The sequence below is a fragment of the Thalia democratica genome, chromosome 8, assembly GCF_965202585.1.
Source record: "Thalia democratica chromosome 8, ktThaDemo2.hap1.1, whole genome shotgun sequence".
Taxonomy (NCBI): Eukaryota; Metazoa; Chordata; class Thaliacea; order Salpida; family Salpidae; genus Thalia; species Thalia democratica.
In genome coordinates this window covers 17,664,903-17,685,393 of record NC_139172.1, presented here as the reverse complement: position 1 = coordinate 17,685,393, position 20,491 = coordinate 17,664,903, and the positions used below count along the sequence as shown (strand labels likewise).

At 25.6% G+C, this 20,491-nt stretch overlaps 1 protein-coding gene across 1 annotated transcript; it reads left to right on the top strand.

Annotated features, from left to right (window-relative positions):
- The first annotated feature begins 2,435 nt into the window (after positions 1 to 2,435).
- Positions 2,436 to 13,267, top strand: LOC145842670 (cysteine--tRNA ligase, cytoplasmic-like). Its single transcript, XM_082950144.1, has 9 exons — positions 2,436 to 2,583; positions 7,700 to 8,751; positions 9,864 to 10,034; positions 10,212 to 10,345; positions 11,003 to 11,174; positions 11,534 to 11,734; positions 11,881 to 12,087; positions 12,363 to 12,503; positions 12,854 to 13,267. Exons 1-9 carry the CDS (start codon positions 2,436 to 2,438, stop codon positions 12,971 to 12,973), a joined length of 2,346 nt encoding a protein of 781 aa, XP_082806270.1. The 3' UTR covers positions 12,974 to 13,267.
- Positions 13,268 to 20,491: the final 7,224 nt, after the last annotated feature.

Here is a 20,491-nt window from a genome sequence, read left to right as displayed (position 1 = left end):
TATACTATTTATAAATTTATTACATGGTTGCCACACACTCCTCAGAATATTGTTTATATTTTGAGTTTGTATTATAATATGAGGTTAACTCATGATAAATATTTTTTAATTCAAGATATATATTTTTCAACTCATGTTAGTTTTAAGATTTCTGAAAATCTTAACCCAGTTTTTTCTTCTAGATTTCCATTGAATTTTAGTTTAAGCATTTTTTTTATTGTATGACCAATAGGGTGCATCTGTTGCCCCAGCCTTAAAATTTTCACTTAATAAAACTTTGTAACGTTGGGAAATAACATGAGTAGAAAGCACAAAAAAACATTAGCTTCCTAGCTTTAAGCCTGTTGGAGCAAATTATTTTTGAAAATTTTGCTTTATATGAATATTTAATATATGCTTTATATGAATTATTAAAAAAAAAACAGTTTTTTTTCGTTATTTTTGCACAATTTTTTTTTTTAATTTGTTTATACATAATTTTTTATATATGGCAAGGAACATTTCTGGACCGTTTCAGGTAATTATCTCAAAAAACGTAGAAGATAATACACTTTTAGTGAAATAGTCTTTTTTCTCTTAATTAAATATACCTGTATGAAGCAAAATTTTTAAAAGTATTTTGCTCCATCAGGTTTTAAAGCTAGGAAGCTAACTTTTTTGTGCTGTCTATTTATGTTATTTCCCAATGTTAAAAATTTTTTTTAAGCAAAACTTTCATTTTTGAGGGGCAATAGATGCACCCTAATGACTATTTTGTTGAGGAGCTTGGTTTTTTATTGATTTTAAAATCCATATGGTTTTTATTTTACCTTGAAAAAAACTAAGCATAGCTTAAGACAATTTAAGGTTACTTGTGACAATTATTTGACTCAAAAGTGGTAACCCTGTTAAAAATAAATCTTTAACTATGAAGAATTTTATATGTAAAAAGAAGCATTTTTATTAGAAGTAACTTGTATATGCAAGAAAAAAATAATATGTTATAGTTTTATTTTATGAAATACATTTAAAGAATCATTAATCAATTCTTAAAGTACAGACAGTAACCTTATTGTTTAGGTACAGTAACCTGCTGCTAGAATACATACTGCTGGTTGAGTACCCAATTTATTAGCCATAAACATAGTGTCCAAAATAAGTTTTTTATCCTAAAATTAATTAAAGAGTTACCCAAGGGAAGTGATGTGAAAATAATAATTTTTAAAAACTAAAGTTTTTACTACTAAATTTAAATAAAGCTAAAACTTAAGGAATCAGAAAAAAAAGTTATGTTCTCACAAGTTATATATTAAACACAATATTGAAAACAAACATATTACAGTTTATTTATTGAATGTAATAACAAACAAGGCCATTGACATTTGCTTACTACATGACTGAAACATAGGAATAAAAAGTATTTAAAAAGTCATTAAAGTTTAATTAAAAGAAAACAATAAACAGTGTAATTGGCATTAACATACACCATGATTGAAATATAAGTGTATAAAGCGTATGAAAAAAGTTATACAAAATCTAGAAATTTAACAAAAATAATGATAAAAACAATTGATATTTTTCATATAAAACTAGATGCTCTTAAAAACATTTCCTTCATTGTTCCTTGTAGTTTTGGTCTAGCAGACACATTTTGTTGTTTGCAAGTTCTTTTCAAAATACTTGAAAGTTTTTGAAAGCTGGTTGTAACTTTTAGTAGTTTTTGTTACCAGAAGTTGTTACTTATGTTTTTGCTGAAGGTAGCTCCCTTCTAAAAATACTTTGTGTAAATACTATCAAGAGTATTGGTAGCTTGTAAACTAGGACTGTTGTTACCAGCGTTTATTGGCTTAACCTCCTCTAATCTAACATTCTCCTTTTGTTTACTGCTTACTATTCTTCAAAAAAAAAAAAACAGATTCTTTGCTTCTTCTCACATTTCTTTTTAAGACATTTGACTGGATGTGTTGCATTAGTTTTTAAATTCTTAAAGGTCTCTTAAAATAAAAATTCGTCCAAGTTCTCTGTGAGAGCATTATTAAACTTATTCTCAAGAATGTTTTTAAAAAGGTATTATTGATAGTTTCATTAGTAGTTCTCCTATCTACCTCTTTAACATAGTTAGCTGCATCTAGCAGAGTTGCTGGTCTGCCATAACAAACACCAATAGGTCCTTTACAACGTTTCGTTTTTTTTTTTGATTTCTTTTGTTATTGTGGTGAATGATTTTGATTTTAATGGTTTTTATGTAAATATAACGAAGTAATATATTTATGTGCAAATGTTGTTACTAAAACTAATAAATTAGTATCATAAGCATAAAAATACAGCTGTTTTTTTAATTTTAAAAGTTATTTTAATGTAGTTAAAGCTATAATTAATATGTTATAACTTTACAATTTAGATATTTGTACAGTTAAGTGTACAGTTCAATCTGTTTTATTTAATTTTCAGACAAAATGACAACGATTAGAGCAAAATTAAAAACTTTAAATATAAGTACAAATGATCTTAATAAAAAAATAAACTCTTTAAAAGTGGATGAAATCAATTTTTCTAAAAGATTAGATATTGTGGAAACTATGTGTAAAAATTCTGAAAAGAAAAGTAAGTTTTAATAGTTTTAAAAAAGTACATGTTCTACTTAATTATCATTAATAAATAAAAATATTTTGTTTTTAAAAAATAACAGGTTAATATAAATATATGATTATAAGCATCTATATTATTGATTTCTACAATAGCTTGGTCAAAACTACAATAATTTTAATTGAAATATATTTATTTGGTCAAATTATAAACTTTTTTTTTCTAAGATTATTTTGTTTCTTGAGTTTTTGTCTAATGGGCGCCCATGCTGCAGCTTAAAATATTTACAGAAAACTAGCTTAATATTTAAAAAAATTAGGTTAACTGAGGCTAGTTTGAACATTTTTAAGCTTTCTGAAAAGCTAAGGCTGAATCACGCCAGTTTGATTTTTTTTATAATAATTTATGCAAATTTTTTTAACTTAGCGTTTTTAATGTTTATAATTTATTTATTTTAAATTTAATATAATTTTCTACAAATAGTAATATATTTTGTGTATTTTAAGGTATATTAAATACAATTATTTTTGTTCATTTTGAATTATTGTGACTTAAAAATATACTATTTTTTACACTACTAACTAAGTGAATATATAGTTATTATAAATTTTAGTTTGAAAACTCTAGATAAATTATATCTCCAAATCTAGTCTTTACATTTCAAAGAATGCTAATGCTGGTTAAAGAAACAACTTATGGCATTTTCAAACTAAACAACCAAAATAAACTAAAAAGAAAACTTTACAACTTATGTTTGATCTAATTTAAACCTTTGCAAGTTATCCTATTAATTTCTATGATTTAAATTTATAAAATGCTTATTTTAAGTTAAAAAATTAACATTTCCAATAGTTTTTAAGATTTCAAACGAGTTCTTCAAGAAAATATTAGGCACAGCTTAAAAAAACGTGGGGTAGTGTAGACCTTTATTAACTTTCAATACACATAAAAAAAATATAATGCAAAAATTTTTGTATATATTAGTGTTTGAAAAACTTACAAAACTGACTAAATGTATATTTTTTTGATATCTAAAACAGTGACATAACAGCTAATACTTAGATGTTTCATGAATAAGATAATTTACTTTTTTTATTCTAGTGATCCCTCTTAATTTTAATGCTTTTATGTGTAAGTATTCTACAGTAATTGATTATTTTTAGAACAAATATTTATAAAGCCTTTACATAAATATACATGTAAAGAAGTACTTGTTAAGAGAGTAAAGTTTTTTTTAGTAAAGTAACAAATATCATTTCTACTACAACAAACTGTACAAATTTAAACTTGTAAAAGTGTTTTATTTTAACTTTTAATTTACAAAAAAAAAGTTTTTGCTGTTCTTATATATATTTTGTAACTTAAAAATAAAATAACTATTTTGAAAACTAAGTTAATGATGCATTGTGCCAGAAGCACCGAAGTTTAACTTAACATCAATTTAGCATTATTATTTAAATTTTAAGATTGTTCACAAGCATTAAAAATTCTTAACTCTGTGTTTTAATTAATTATAATATTATAATGTATAATAATTAATTATAGTGTTTTTGAAGAGAAGCATACAGTTATGTAGTAAACTATTCAGATACTATTTAGTAGTTGTTCCTGTAAAAATTATCACATAACTTAGTTGGATTTTGATAAAAATAAATGATTCAATATAAGTAATATAAATTCACAAAATTTGAAATCCATCTTGATTAATCCATTATATCAAGATTTTCCAAACTCATTGACTAAATCGCCCTTATAAAACTAAATAGTAAAAATTGCCTTTTTTCAATTGTACTTGAATGTATTAGATTAGACACAACTTTATTGTACAGTTTTTATAAAACTTAAAAGTTATCACTTAACTTAGTTGGATTTTGATGAAAATAAATAACTCAATATAAGTTATATAGATTCACAAAATTTGAAATCCAATTTGATTAATCCATTATATCAAGATTTTTCAAACTCATTGACTAAATCGCCTTTTAAAGCTGAATAGTAAAAATTATCTTTTTTCAATTGTACTTTAATGTATAAGACACAACTTTATTGTACAGTTTTTATAAAACTTAAAAGTAAAAAACTAAAAAACTAAATTATATTAAAAAAAAACTAGTTTAAAAAAATGGGAAGTTTACAATAGTTTTCTTTGGAAAACTTTTATAATACACTTAAAACTACAAGAAGAAAAGAGTTTAAAAACAAATATAAGTAGAAACAAAGCTTTTTTTTTCAATTACATTTTGTGCACGGAAAAGTAACTTTTTAATTTTTATGCAGATTAGTTTTAATATTAGACTGGCTAATTTTTATCTACAACCAGATAAAATGGCAATTAGAAAACCAGGATTTTTGCATCACTTAATGGATATATAAAGCCTTCATATATTTCTTCAATTTTTGTCTTTTCGGAGCATGAATATTTATTAATTTATCTGAGATAAAAATATTTTAAATTGTAGCCTATAAAAACATTTCTATAGATAAAAGTTTGATAAGATGATTCAATGTAGTGTGACTTAGTTAGTAAATATAAGAAAAACAAGCAAAGTTTACTAAAACATTGTTTATTGAATTATATCTACCTTGTAAATCAATGAAAAGTAAACATGTAAAAGCTTTACAAACCGTAAGAAGTTTATACAATAAATTGTGAATTAGTTTTGACAAACATCTTAATTTAAGAATAAACAACAATCAAGAACTATAAAACTTTATAAACTGCTTTATAAAAATTCATAATTTTTCAATAGCTTAAAAAAGTAAACTTTTTGAGTATAGTTTATTTTGCTGGTACAATAAATTTCTTAATATGTATCTATATACACATATAATATATATATACATATATAACGCATACATAACGGTCAAAGACCATAAAGATAACTTTTTGACACATCCCAAATGTAGATTGATTAATACTTCTAAGTCCGATGTAGGTCGTATAGTTAAGCTTAAGATTGACTGCATTAATAAGGCTGTGCGTTTAAAATCTAAACTTATGCAGTGGACTGATACAGACCAAGTCTTAAATTGGTTCACTGGTTTGGAAAAACAAACGTACAGCTTTTTTAAGTTTGATGTAGTCGATTTTTATCCTTCTATCAGCGAAGAATTGGTAATAAAATCACTAAAATTTGCTGGTATTTATACTAGCGTACCTACTGAAGACTTAAGTCTAATAAAAAACGCATGTAAATCAGTACTTTATGAACAAGGAAACCTGTGGCAAAAGAAGAGAGCAAATAACACCAGCTCTCTTTTTGATGTAGCGCAGGGCTCGTTCATGGGTGCAGAGTTATGTTAATTAGTAGGTCTTTTTTGTTAGATGGGTTGAAGAATATCTTTGGTTTAGAAAGAGTTGGGTTGTACAGGGACGATGGTCTAGCTGTACTGCCCAATTCTTCTGGCTTTATAGTTGAAAGGCTAAAAAAACAAACGCACGCCTTCTTCAAGTCTATGGGGTTAAGAGTCACTATTGAATCACCAATGTTGACGACTGACTACCTGGATGTGAAGCTCAACTTGCATGATCTCTCCTATATGCCTTATAAAAAGCAAAACGCAAAAATTATGTATATAAATAAATATTCTAGCCACCCAAAAAATATTATAAACCAAATACCAAAAATAATTAATAAACGTTTAAATAAAAGATCAAGCAACGAAGAAAACTTTTTAAAGACAAAACAAGATTACGAACTAATAATGAAAAAATGCGGTTACAATGATAAACTTAATTTTGAAACAACGGAGCAAAAAAACAAAACGACCAATAAAAGTAAAAGAAAGCGAAATATAATTTGGTATAATCCCCCATTCTGTACTTCAGTTAAAACAAACATCGGCAGAGAATTTATAAATCTAGTAAAAAAACATTTCAACAAAAATAACCCATTATCAAAGATATTTAACAAACATAATATGCGAATCAGTTATTCATGTATGGCAAATTTGGAGAGATTAATTAAGTCACATAATCAAAGGATTTTAAACAAAAGTAATTCAATCAAAAATCAGTGTAATTGCGCCGGTGGCTGTAAATACAATTTGAAGGGGGGCAATTGCCGGTCAGAGAACATTATTTACAAGGCAACAGTTAACTCTGACCTTGAAAAGAAGTTCTACATCGGCTTATGCTCCACTCAATTCAGATTTCGGTATGCCAACCATAAAAAATCCTTTAAATGTGGTGTATACGAAAATGAAACTGAGCTTTCGAAGTATGTTTGCGGCCTTAAGCGCAAAAACATTGATTTTAAATTAACTTGGGAGGTGATAAAAAGAGCACAGCCAATAACAGATGGTAACAACCCTGTTTGTAGGCTGTGCTTAAAAGAATCAACAGCCGTTATGTATGCGTTAAAAAAGGAAGGTTGTTTAAATAAGAGGAGCGAATTTATATCGTCTTGTCGACATATAAAAAAGCTTCTCTTAAAACACAACAAATTTTGAAGCATTTTATAGTCAATTAACTGTTGTTTTCGTTAATTTTAGTTGTTTGATTAGTTAGAAGGTAGATCGATTTTTGTACTGAATATTTGTAATGTACAATATTACGTCATACTGTTTTTTGTTTTTTTGCATAACTTTTGTATCTTTGTTTAGTACAGTGCTTTTTATTTTGAATTTAACTGGCTGATGATTAAAGCTTTATGAAAAATTAAAGCTTTATGAAACATATGTTCCAGAATTTTTAAAGTTGCCATTTCAATAAATTATATACATATATATATGTTATATATATATGTATATATATAACAAAATGAATACAACAAACAACATAGTTCTTAATTTCATAATTATAAGTTTATACAAAATTACTCTTAACAAGAAAATTATTTTTTCTTCTCAACATACTCAGGTTTTTGTACTGATAATATTATATAAAGTCAGTACCTACTTAATGTTTTTCTTTTATTTTTCTCAAAAAATGAAAACATATTCCTAGTATAAAATAATCATGATACTACAAGATAGATTTTAAAAGATAAAGAACTGCTTTACATTTTTTACAGATACTAAGCATATTTTCTTATTTTGTTTTTTTGTTATTTCTAATTATCACCTATTTTGTTTAGTTATATAAAAGTATAACTGTATCTGTGAAATTTTTATTATGTTCAAGTATTTGCAGAAGACGGGCCAGTTTTAAAGCTGTACAACTCTCTTTCAAAAAGCAAGGAAGAATTCAAACCAATCAAAGAAGGTCATATCAGCTGGTATTCCTGTGGTCCTACAGTATATGATGCCAGTCATATGGGTCATGCCAGAAGTTATATTTCCTTTGACATTCTAAGAAGAGTATTGCAAGATTATTTCAACTACAAAATTGATTTTGTAATGAATATTACTGACATTGATGACAAGATTATAATGAGAGCAAGACAAAACTATCTTTTTGAAAATTACAAGGAAAATATTGATGTAAACAAGCTTCAAAAAGATGTTGTAGATGCTTTAGAATTGTTAAAATCAAAAATAGCTAAACTTGACAAAGAGGTAGACAAAGACAAAATAAAGATGTTACAGGGGCAATACGATACAGCTAAAAAAGTCACAGACAGTCTTGCCAATAAACCTTGGTCAAATCAAGACATAGAACAAGTTCTCAGGGTATGCAAAGATCCAATGTGCTCAATGCTAGATAAACAACTAGGTCATACTGTGACAGATAACTCAATTTTCACTAAGCTACCAAAGTTCTGGGAAAATGAATATTTTAAAGACATGCACGCTCTTAACATTCTTGACCCAGATACACTAACAAGAGTTTCTGAGTATGTACCTCAGATTGTTGAATTTGTTCAAAAAATCATAGAAAACGGCTATGCGTATGAATCAAATGGTTCTGTGTATTTTTCTGTTTCTGACTTCAAAAAGGACCACGTTTACAGAAAATTGGTTCCTCCGGCTGGTGAAGAGGACCTTGCACTTGCTATGGACGGTGAGGGTGGTCTCAGTAACTCCGTTGCTTCTGAAAAGCGACATCCATACGACTTTGCTCTTTGGAAAAAATCAAAGGAAGGGGAGCCTTCTTGGGAAAGTGTGTGGGGGATGGGAAGGCCTGGTTGGCATATTGAATGTAGTGCGATGGCTAGCTCAGTGCTCAAAGATCAAATGGACATACACACGGGCGGAGTGGACCTCAAGTTTCCTCACCATGACAACGAGCTAGCCCAATCTGAAGTTAGTTTAATTTATTGTTAGTTTTGCTTGACAAGTTTTTTATTTAATACAACTTTAAATGAACACTTTAATAAAAACATAAAAAAAATGGTTTTAAAGCTAACTAATAAGACGAATTAATTTTAAATCTTATGCTTAGTTTGTAGATCTACTTAAAATAGAATTAATATTTAAATTAATTAAAATGTTCCTTAAAATTTAAGGCCCCTTCTGTATACAAACTTATTTTATTATTAATGAATATTTTATTTTTGTAGAAAGCTGGAAATAAAAATAGTAAAAATTTTATGCAACATACTTAATTTGTCTGGTTGAGAAATTGTTAAAATAACTTTTTAGTAATTCGTAGTTTTTACTAAGTTTTTTATACAAAATGATCTTTTAAACCTTGTAATCTACTATACTCCTACTAATATACTAACATACTACTGTCGCATGAACATAGTTGGTAGTCTTTGAGTACAATTAAATATGTTTTTTAAACCAAATCCAGTTAAGACTAATTCATTATTTATCTATTGCTTCTTGGGTGAAAATGTGTATGATGGTCTACATTAACTTTTTTTTAAGTTTTAAATGAGAAAATTATATTTACTAACTATCTGCCAGTATTCTTTGTGCATCTACTTGTATTTAAGTTTAATAAAATAACTGAATCTGAGAAGGTAAAGCAAGGTGTTTTGAAATATAAAAAGTGTGAATTTCATTTAACACAACACAATATAACATATCAGATAAGATTGTTTCTAAAGAAAGTTTATTTTATTTTCAAAATATTTTTTATAAGAAAAAAAAGGTACACCTATTTATACTTTAGCTGTATGTTTAAATCATTAACAAATGGTTAGAAGTACAAATAATGAAACTTAATTTTAACTTACAAAAATTACTTCAATCTAGTATTATGTATTCAAGTTGAATAATACACATTATTATAAGTTTATTTTGTTTCAAACTTATTAAAACGAACTAATTAAATAATAATTTTAATTGCATATACCCAAATAAGTTTAGAAAGGACGAAACATAAAAATAAATAGCTACAAGCTGTTCAGACACTAAAATCTATTGAGTATTTACAAGCCTAAATAAAAATATATTGTGTTTTACAGGCTTACTTTGGATGTCATTGCTGGGTCCGCTACTTTCTTCACAGTGGTCATTTGACCATAGAAGGATGCAAAATGTCTAAATCACTGAAGAATTTCATCACTATACAAGATGCTTTGAAAGAAAACTCTGCAAGACAGCTCAGACTGGCCTTTTTGTTGCATTCGTGGAAGGTTAACGAATAATTTTTTTTGTATTTAAATTATTTAGGTGGACTAGTCATAGTTTTTATTTATAGTTTGGAAAATTTTTATTACTAACAAAAGTAATTTTGTTTTATTCAAAGGTCGGTAAAACAACCATTACATTATTATGAAAAAAAAAAAGTTAAATATAAATTTCGATTACAGGACACTTTGGACTACTCAAAGAACACTATGAAGATGGCAGTTCAGTTTGAGGAGTATTTAAGCAATTTTTTTAGAAATGTTCTCAATTTAAATGAGGACTCAAATGGTGAAGCAAATGAAGACTACATGCAACTGTTAGCTTTTGTTTTAAAATGTAAAAGCAAAGGATATATATACTACACCAACAGTTCGAAACTAAATTTTGTTGCACTAATGCTTTTTAACAACATTTAAAGTAGTTCAAAGATATTGGTAAAAAGTATCAGAATAAAAAATATTATTGTAATTTGTAAGAAATGTTTATTAAGTTTATTTTATACAAACATCTTCAGTATTATTTATTTAATTTTAAAGGCGATTTTAGAAAGATACTTTTACATGTAGTTATTACTTTGATTAAAGGAAAAAAGGTATGAACTTAAGATCATTTAATTTTTTTTATATATATAGACAGTTTTGTAAGCTGTTTATTTATTTAAAACTGGGTAGTTTATCCAGTGTAAAGTTATTCAAAACTTAAAAAGTGTTATTAAATAGTATCTTCTTATCAGTTTTTTATGCTAGGGTACTTAAATTTACCTGAAATGGTTCCTAAACATTTTTGAAAAAGCGAGTTATTAAGAATTACAGAAATATGCTAATAAAGTTAAAAAGTAGATATTAAAGAACCTTGATTTTAATTTGATAGTTTTTTACATTAAAAAAACTTTTTATTATGCTTATATTAATAGAAAACATTGTAATAAACAATAACCATTCTTACACAATATTACACGGAAATTTTCATGCAGGTTCGAGCAGAGCAAGTCCAGCATCCACGCTGCCTTCTGCGACAACATCGACACCAAAGCCGTGTTGAGTCACGTGCGCCAACTAGTGTCCGACTGCAACAAGTTTATGGAAACCAGCGGTAACGCATCATTGTTGAAAGAAATAGCAAGCTACATCACTGCCACGCTAAAGGTTTTTTAACGTTTTTTTAGAATAAAAAATGTGCTTTAAAAAAGAATAGAAACTTAAATAGTTTTTGAAAACAAGTCAAAAAAAAAGTTACTTTGAAAATGTTTGTTTTGACTGAATTATTTTGGATATATGTGAAATAATTCAGTTTTATATGCTCAGAAGACGGCTGATTTCTTTTTAATTTTGAAAGTTATTGTTTTCATCGTTTATTAAGATCGTGAAAAAAAAACTTTATCTATAAACTGGCATATCTTATTGTTGGTCTTAAATTTGTTGGACATATATAATTAGCTTTTAGTATATTAGAAACACACTTTTATTATTGTAAAAAAGGTCGTTCTTACTGATGTTTTACTCAGGTGTTCGGAATCCCCATGTGTGACTCGGGTATCGGATTTCCGCTGAATCTCGGCGGAGACCTGAAGATGAAAGGAGAAGAAGTGAGCCGAATAACTCGTGAATTCGTCACTGAAGTCAAACAAGCTGCTCCAGCGTGCGATTGGTCGCAAATCATATGTGATGAGTGCTCACAGGCAGGAAGTAAAGAAAGGCTCTACAAGGTTATTCTTAACAGAAAAATACCTACAAATTACTTTTTCATTACGTTTTAGTACTTGTCTATTTTTTTCTAAATAACAAAAAAAAAATTATGCAAAAATTAATATTTTCTTAACTTGAAAAAAATAAGTTGTATTGGTCATTGCAGCTTGCAAAGCAGTGTGCTGAGATTAGGGAGAAAGTTCGCAAGACTGCCAGGCAGCAGAAGTTGAGCAAATTGTTGCAAATTTGTGACGATTTGCGCGACGCAAAACTGCCGCTAGTTGGCGTAAGACTGGAGGACAAAGAGGCGGGTTTCGCTGTCAGCCTGGATCATCCTGATGTTTTGTTGAAAGAAAGGGAGGACAAGAGAAAGGTTGTTTGATTAAAGAAAATTTTATTTAAGTTGCATTAAAAATCATTTAGTGAATACCAAATTTCAATAAATCAAAAATGTTCTACAGGTATATAAATCTCAACTGAAATTTTAATAAGGAAAAAGTATAAGTAAAACTTAAAAATATCTAAAGCTTTCAATTTAAATAGTTTGTTTATAGTTTGTAAGCTTTAGATTTTTGTTAGTCCAAGAATTGCAGCTTTAACTACTCTTCTTAAAAAAAAGTCTAAACCAAATTTGAAATAAACTAAAAGGAAGAAGAAAGGAAAAAGGAGGAGAAGCGCTTGCAGAAAGAAAAGAAAGAAAAAGAAGCCAAGGAGAAACTAGAGAAAGCAAAAATGCCTCCGAATGAAATGTTCCGTAAAGATGAAAAGTATTCCCAGTGGGATGATAACGTCTGTAATATTATGTAAAATAGAAAATTTTATTTTTTTACTTTTAGATTTTTTTATCGACTGCAATCATGTAATGAAATAAATTTCCATTTTTAAACAAGTATGCGGAAACATTGAAATATTAACGTGATTTTAACATTAAAATAGTTGAGTTATTCATTCATTAGATGCTTTTATTGAAATTATACAGGCCAAGAAGTTGGAAAAAATGAAAATTTGTCGTAAATTATAGTTTTGCAATTTAATGGACTTTATTAATGTAAAAATGTATTTGTGAAGGACTCGACTAGTGCATGCTGTATTTAGACTTCTCTAAAATGTTCCGATTTAAATTTAATATAAAAAAACAGGGTCTGCCGACTCATGACAAAGAAGGAAAGCAAATATCCAAGGGGCTTGGAAAAAAGTTAAAAAAGATGTGGGACAAACAAAAGAAAGACCACGAAAAATACTTAAAATCACTCAAATGATCTTTTAATATTTATCTATTTTACTTTTTATAACTTATATCGCTTTTCGTTAAACAATGCTTTTAGATAAATTTATGTTCTACCTATAGTACTAAAAATAACACTAGGTTCACATATTTATCTAAATTGTCTATTCGTCAGTATAAGATTAGTTATTTTTTGCTTTTATAACATTTTGGCAGTATTACCTTTAATTGCACACTTGACATTCGTTACTTTATGTTCCTTAGGTGACTGCTAATAGGTGACTTTTAACAAATATTGTCTCGGTGTTTAAACGTGCTAAATAAAAATTAATTAACTATTTTCGTTAAGTTTAGAATTTCAAAATGTTTTCATAAAGTTTTTCAACCAAAAATTTAAGTAGAATGTAAACACACTTTAAAGTTAAATGAACTAATTAGTCTTAAATTATTTATTATCATACTTTCCTTAGAAACCCAAGCAGTTATAATAATAATTTATATATTACATTTTATAAAAAAATGAAATACTTAAACTATTAACCAATCATAAAACTAAAAGTTGCTTTAAAATTGAAGTGTTAAAAAGATGACAATTTAAAATAATAACTTTTAAATAAGTTCATAAAATGATAGTATAAATACACTTGTTTAGATAAACTTTAAAAGAATTTTTATTATCTTAAGGTTTTTTTATAAAATATAATTAACTGTAACTCTTTAATTAAAAACCAAAATGATTAATGTATTCAACGTTAAAAAATAGTATGTGTAAATTTAAAAGGATATAAGAGTAAAGTTAATTAAGAAAAGTTTCAACTAACTTATAGATTTAAATTTTTTGAATACACTATGCAACATAAAACTTATTCATAACAGTTCATAGTTAAGCAGGGTGGCCACTAAACCTGGAATTTGAGGAATTTCGAACAAGCTTAACATGTTAAGTAGTGAAGTTTCGAAAAACAAAAAATCTATCATAACGATTTGTCATCATCATTTTTTTTTTGAAAACAGATTTAAAGTAGCTTTACAGTATTTTTAGTGTTATGCTATTTAATCAGTTTTTTACGTTAAAATTAATGACCAAAATAAAAATAGTACTTTCTAACAATGGAAGAAATTTTGAAAACCTGGAAAAAATTTGCCAAAACCAGTGGCCAATCTGTTTTACAGTTTGTTATATAACAAAAAACATCCAAACTGTTTAAGTCATAAATATGTTAAAAATTTATTTGTTTATCAATACTATTCTTATCAACAACTTTAAACATAATTTCATTATGCAGGATGCCAAAAAATTAAATAACCTGGAAATTGGTAAAAAAAAAAAAAAAAGAAACCTTAAAATTGAAAAATTTTATATCTAGTATATGAAGTTTAGATTACATATGAAAAAAGTATCATATTAAGCACTTTTTGCAATTTTATTTATTTTATAAAACATTTAATGTAGAATTGCAGTATACTTTCAATATTTTTATCCTAGTAAACATAGTTATTACCTCATACAAAAATACTAAAATTTGACAAAAAATACTTGTACTTTTAAAAACGTGGAAAAAACTTTCAGCAAACCTTTTGAAGCCCTTTTTATGGAAGTATTATATAGTTTAAAACAAAAGAGCTAATTTTTGGTTTGTATTAGTAATATTTTTTCTATTTAATTACTAATACTATTTTATTAGATCAAAAAAAAACTACTATTATTATTTCAATTATTAAAAAAAAAATTGTAGAATACATTTTAATAATTGACAATTAGGTCATCTAAAAGTTTTTCCTACTTTACAACTAGTTTTATCTAAATCAAAGACTGTTAAAGTACTACAAAATTGGATCTTTAAACAATTTTTATTGCTTAAAGTTCATTATTTATACTTTTTGCTACTCAAACTATCTAGAGTTGTCACATTTTATGTTCGTCAGACCAGATACACCGAAGAAAGACTAAACGGATAGCGTAGTTTCATAAGTTTGTACTATATAAGACAGAATTAATTAAAGTGTGTTATGAAAAATAACTCCTTAAAAAAACTTAACGAAAAATTCCAGTAATCACTACATACTGAATAGGTAATTTAAACTAAAGGAGCATTTAGAAAAAATTATCAATAAAGCAAATTTTATTAGAATTTTACAACTTTTTTCAAGCTAATAAGAATGACATGGGCCAGAGATTTTTTGGCGGGTCATACGTTGCCTAGCCCTAACAAATTATTATTATTTTATATAACTTGTTTACCTAGTTAAAATCATAGAGTTTATTATAAACTATAAGATATCTGAATTTTTATTAGAAATTTTGTAAACTACCAAATTTCAAGGGATTGATATACCTAGTAGAAGGTACAAACTTATGTTTGGGGTTGAGTTAGATAATACTTTTGCTAAGAATGTGTAAAAATATTTTATTTTAGTCAAATAATAGTTATTTAAAGTTTTTAATAACAATAAAAGTTCTTCTTGTTGATAAAAAAAAAAGGCTTGATAGTGTACTTTACGTTAAGTTTTAAATAAAGCATTTCTAAGTTATTAAAAGTAAAGCAAATAATTTTGTTAAGTGTCACTAAATTTCTTTTTCTTAGGTTCTTGGTGGCAGACTTTTGCTCACGATCAGTAAATTTAAACCTAAAAGCTCATAGTTTTAGGGTTTTAGGAATATTTAATTGCAGTCAAAGTACTTCGCTCAGATTAAATTTAGTTAGTTTATAAAAGTTAAATACAGTTATGACCATCTACGTTTTTCATTTGAAGTTTTTACTAAAGGAAGGAAACTTTATAATATATTTTTACATTTCTTAACATCGATTTTTATTTATTAATCTATTGGTGTTAGATTTTAACAAAGATAAATATCGATTTATTCATTAGTAGCATCTCCTTCTAGTCTAAGCACTAAATAGATTATTGAAAACTATTTATACTAAAATAATAGTTTCTGAACTTTTACTACCAAACAAATTTCAATTTAATATTTGTTTTTTAGTCTTGAAATTTTTGCTTATAAATTAGTCTATTCATTGCTGCTTAATATAATTAACTTCTTTTAAACCAAATAGATTTAAAAAATAGTTTACAAAATAAAAAATGTATAGTAGTAGTTGTACTAAGTAATCGTTTAAATCCAATTTAAAAACTAGCAGCAATGATTTTAGTGTTCAAAATGTATTTTTAGAATTTTTTTTTAAATTACGGACTTTGTTCCATGACCAATACTTGAAAAGTCTACAGCCCCCTACTGTTTTACTTTGTTTAACAATTAAAAATAAATTTTGTTTTGTTTTATCTCTTTTATTTTTTCTTAGCTTTCTTTTAGCAATTTTTTAATAGCGTACAATTTATTTAAAACATATACTATTTCAATTTAAATGATAATAACACTAGGTCTTACTATTTGTTAATTGTAAAGTTCTCTTCTCTATAACTTTCCTAGTTACAGTTACTAATTTGTAGAGCTGTTAAGTTAAGTTTTTAAACAAAGTTCAATTGTGAAACTGTTAAGTTTATTTATTTTTTTGTTAATAAAAAATGGTAACTCCAATCGTTTTAATTCTATATACTACTAGTAACTTAGCACTTATGTATTCTTAACTGATGTTGTTGTACTAATGTTGTTATTTTAAACTTTTTTAAAACATTAAATAATAAGACTTTATAGCATTTAGTTTATAATAATTTTTTATCTTTTTTTAGTTTGTTATGATTGTTGATTTTAAGTATAGATAGTAATTTTTAATGAATACTTTTGTTGGTGGACTAACTATATATACTATTTTCACCAGTTTTAAAAACTTTTCAATATGGAGATACTATATTAGATAGATATAATAATGTTTATAAAAAAAGATTATTTGCAGTAAGCAAAAACAAATATAATCAATATAATAGCTATATAAGTTATTTGAACTTAATAAAATGTAAGAAAACTGCTTAAGGTGACTAGTACCTTCAAAAAGAAAATAAAAGTTATAATCTTTAGACAACAGCAAAATTTTTGTTTCTACTTTAAAATATACTTTAATGTTTTATGTACTTATTTAAACTATTAGACGAAAAAACATAGTTCTGATTTGCCCAAATAATAATAGCGATTCATATAAACTAAACTAAACTTAAGCTTAAAATTAGTCTGCGGTATACAATTGACCTTGATTACATCCTTTTAATAAATAAGAAAAAAGTCAAGTAGTTTAAACTAAAATAAGTAAACTCGATTTAAGCTCTTTTCGTAACACTTAAAACAATTTTTTGGAATTTATTATAATTATATTAGTAAAATTATTTACTATTCAACATATTATCGTTAACAAAATTGTTGTTGTAGTTTTGAGCAATTTACAATTTATTTAACTTAGTACTGTAAACTTTTATAAACTATCATAATAAATTTTACTAACTTTTTGTAGACATAAAATAATGGCACAAGTCGATGTAATTTTTTGATAACTTTTTTTTAAATATAAGTGTACTGAAATTATTAGTACTGTTTTGACTTTTGTAGTGTTCTAATAATAACATAATTTTTGTTTTGTTTATAAAACAATAGAAATTTAATTAGTGTGCTATTAAGCGTTTTCGTTTTTGTTTTCTAAAGTTTAATAAGGTTTAATTTTAAAACGTCAATCCTTCTTAACAAACTATAGAAACTTATAAAAAAAAGATTAATTGTTAACTCTTAAGTTTTTCAGTATGATGTATGTGACAGTATATGTTTTTTTTTGAAATTACTGTAGAGTGTTTATTTATACTGTTTAGCCTCAAAACCTTACATGTATGTATGTTAAAAAAATAATTTTACTTTTCAATAAGCTTCAAGAATTAAGACAAAAAATAAAATTTTATTATTTTATCACAATTTGATATTTAATACAGATTAACTATTAGAATTAAATTTTGTATTAAAAATAGTAAATTAATTTACTTTTGTATTATCATCAAGTTTTGCAACAAAGTTTTTCAGAAGCAATATTAGTATGCCTAGAAACTGAAAAACAAAAAACCATACTGCAAAATCATTACAACTTTGGTTGAATTTTTATATTATAAACTATTATCATTAATCAAACATTTTTTAACTGTTGACAAAGTAAATATTTTCAACTTTGCATTTCAGAAGAAGCGTTTAACGTTCAATTAATTTATTAAAGTTTTACGAAGAGAACACTAGGCAAAACTTCGCTATTTTTCATTTTCTCAAAAGAAAAAAAAGAGCTTATTTGCTTAAAGTTATGCGCGAAAATTCAAGTTCAGCTGTGAAAAAGTACATTTTGCTGGTTTTTTATGTCGTGAAGAATTACCATAACAATTGACTAGTATTTCACATAATGGTGGTATGATTTAGACAAAACAAGAATATTTTGAAGAGCTGTTAGGTCTGTAAATAAAAAAGAAATGTATAGAAGTTATCTTGTAAAAGCTTGTTACTCGGTATGTATTTATTCTTCGCATTACAAGCTTCTGTTTTCAAAGCAAATAATCTCATTTTAAAGAATACCGAAACGATGACGTTGGTTTTATGAAGTTTTAGAATAAAGTTTTTTTAGATTTTAGTTGTAGTTAGTTATTTTATTTGGTTTACTAGATTCAATTTAAAGTAAAAGGATACAAAAAAGATTCAAGAGATATAAGTTATATTTAATGAACAGTTATTGTATTAACTAAAGATATAAAATCTGTGCATTAACGTAAAATAAAGACAAATTTCGTTGTTACTTAAAAAAAATAAACGACAAATTACGTAATAGCTTAGTATTATCAAACTTTTGTCGAAGTTTTTAGTTTAAAATTATATATTTATAAAGTATTAGTACTATATTTTTCTTTTTAATGTTTCTAGCGTTTAGTTAAATCAATACAACAAGTTGGTTTTAAAGCATATACAAAGAATTTATAATAAAACTTTTTTTCATAAAAGTTGAAATACCTAAGTAGCATCATTTTAAAATACAGTAATTTTCCGTGAAGAACTATTATATATGGTCGTTAAAAAATACGTACTTAGATGATCAATAAAGATTAGATTCAGACCGTGATATTTTTTCTAAGAAAGGTTCTTATTGTACTGCAGGAATTAAAATCAAAACAATTTTTAAGTTAGTTCAATTAATTTAAAATTTTCTAAGTTATTTTTTCGCTCCTTTTAGACGTTATCACATGAAGTTGTGTAATCTTATATAATTGAAAATTATAGCTCATTGAACGATAAAAATAGATGCTCAAAACCTTTGGTCCTAGGACCTGGTGCACTAAGAACCTTTTGGTTATCGGGTCGCACACCACGGATACCTTTTAACATCTTGTTCAGGACAATATAAAAGATTATGGTAATATATGTAACAGCATAAGCACATCTTAAATACAGTTTTTTGTCTGTTTGTTTGTTTTTTAATAAGTAACAATCTTAGTTTAATTTTGTTATGAGTATGGAAGTAAATAATTACAGTATAAGTTTAATTTAAATAGAATTAAAAGTAAACAGAATACAGTTATTTAGATTTAGAAGGTTTGACAAAAATATTTTAAGCTCATTTTTGTTTCAAAACTTTGAAAAAATCATTTACTCAAAAGAAGAGTTTTACAAAACTTTGATTCAATTTAATTTAACCTACTTAAAAAAAATCAATTTCAAAAACACTGCTTCATTAGGCTATTAAGACATATAATTTAAATAAGTTATTAGATCGTGACACAATCATTACGTATTTAGATGTATTAAAAACAATAAAAATACTTTTGAAAAAAAAATTCTACTCATTTAAATGCGACTAAGACTCAAAAAAAAGGTTAAAATGGTAAAATTTAAAATTAAAAAAAAAAACAAGAATTTTTTTTTAATAAATCAAAACACTTTAAGATAAGTAGTAAAAACATTTGTTATAAAATTGTAATTAAGTACTAATACGTACATTTTATGTAAGAATAACAAAAAAATGTATTTAACAAACTCAGAGATTTAGTTTTAATTAATAAGCTTGTAAAACTTGAAAATTTTCCAAAAATTAAGGTCAGTAACACGAATCCGTTTAGGTTTCTAGAAACTAATTTGATTAAACCATTAATATCTAATTAAAATGATGGCGACTGCACAAAATGTTAATAAGTTTGTAAACAGAAAATTAATAACAAAAATAACTATCAAGTAAATCCAATGTTTTTTTAGTTTTTTATCAGAAAAAATAAATATGAATTTAGTTTCAACAGTACAATAAATAAAACCATGATTAAAATCTAATCTTGATAGAAACTTTAATGAATATGTTGTTTAGAAGCATTAGTTCATAGACAAATACTTCTTATGAGATTATCATACTGTTTTACTTATTCAGAAAAATAAGAACTAAAACTATAAACAAAAAAAATGAGTTTATATTTTTTGATTGGCTACGAACTAAATGTCAGTAAACTTTTTATTTGACTTTTAGATAATCAAAATTAAGTTATAGTTTACTATGCGTTTAAAGCTGCACCTTCAATTAACTAGTTTGTTTTAATTAAAAAATATCAACAGTTTAAAAGTTGTATACAATAGTAAAATCTTTTTTTAATAATATTT

Excerpts from the sequence above, each read along its gene's own strand:
- LOC145842670 (XM_082950144.1), top strand. The coding sequence starts at position 2,436 with ATGACAACGATTAGAGCAAAATTAAAAACTTTAAATATAAGTACAAAT. Across the intron at positions 2,584-7,699 it reads TAAAAATTCTGAAAAGAAAA|AAGACGGGCCAGTTTTAAAG; the intron begins GTAAGTTTTAAT and ends AAGTATTTGCAG. Across the intron at positions 10,035-10,211 it reads TTTTGTTGCATTCGTGGAAG|GACACTTTGGACTACTCAAA; the intron begins GTTAACGAATAA and ends TTTCGATTACAG.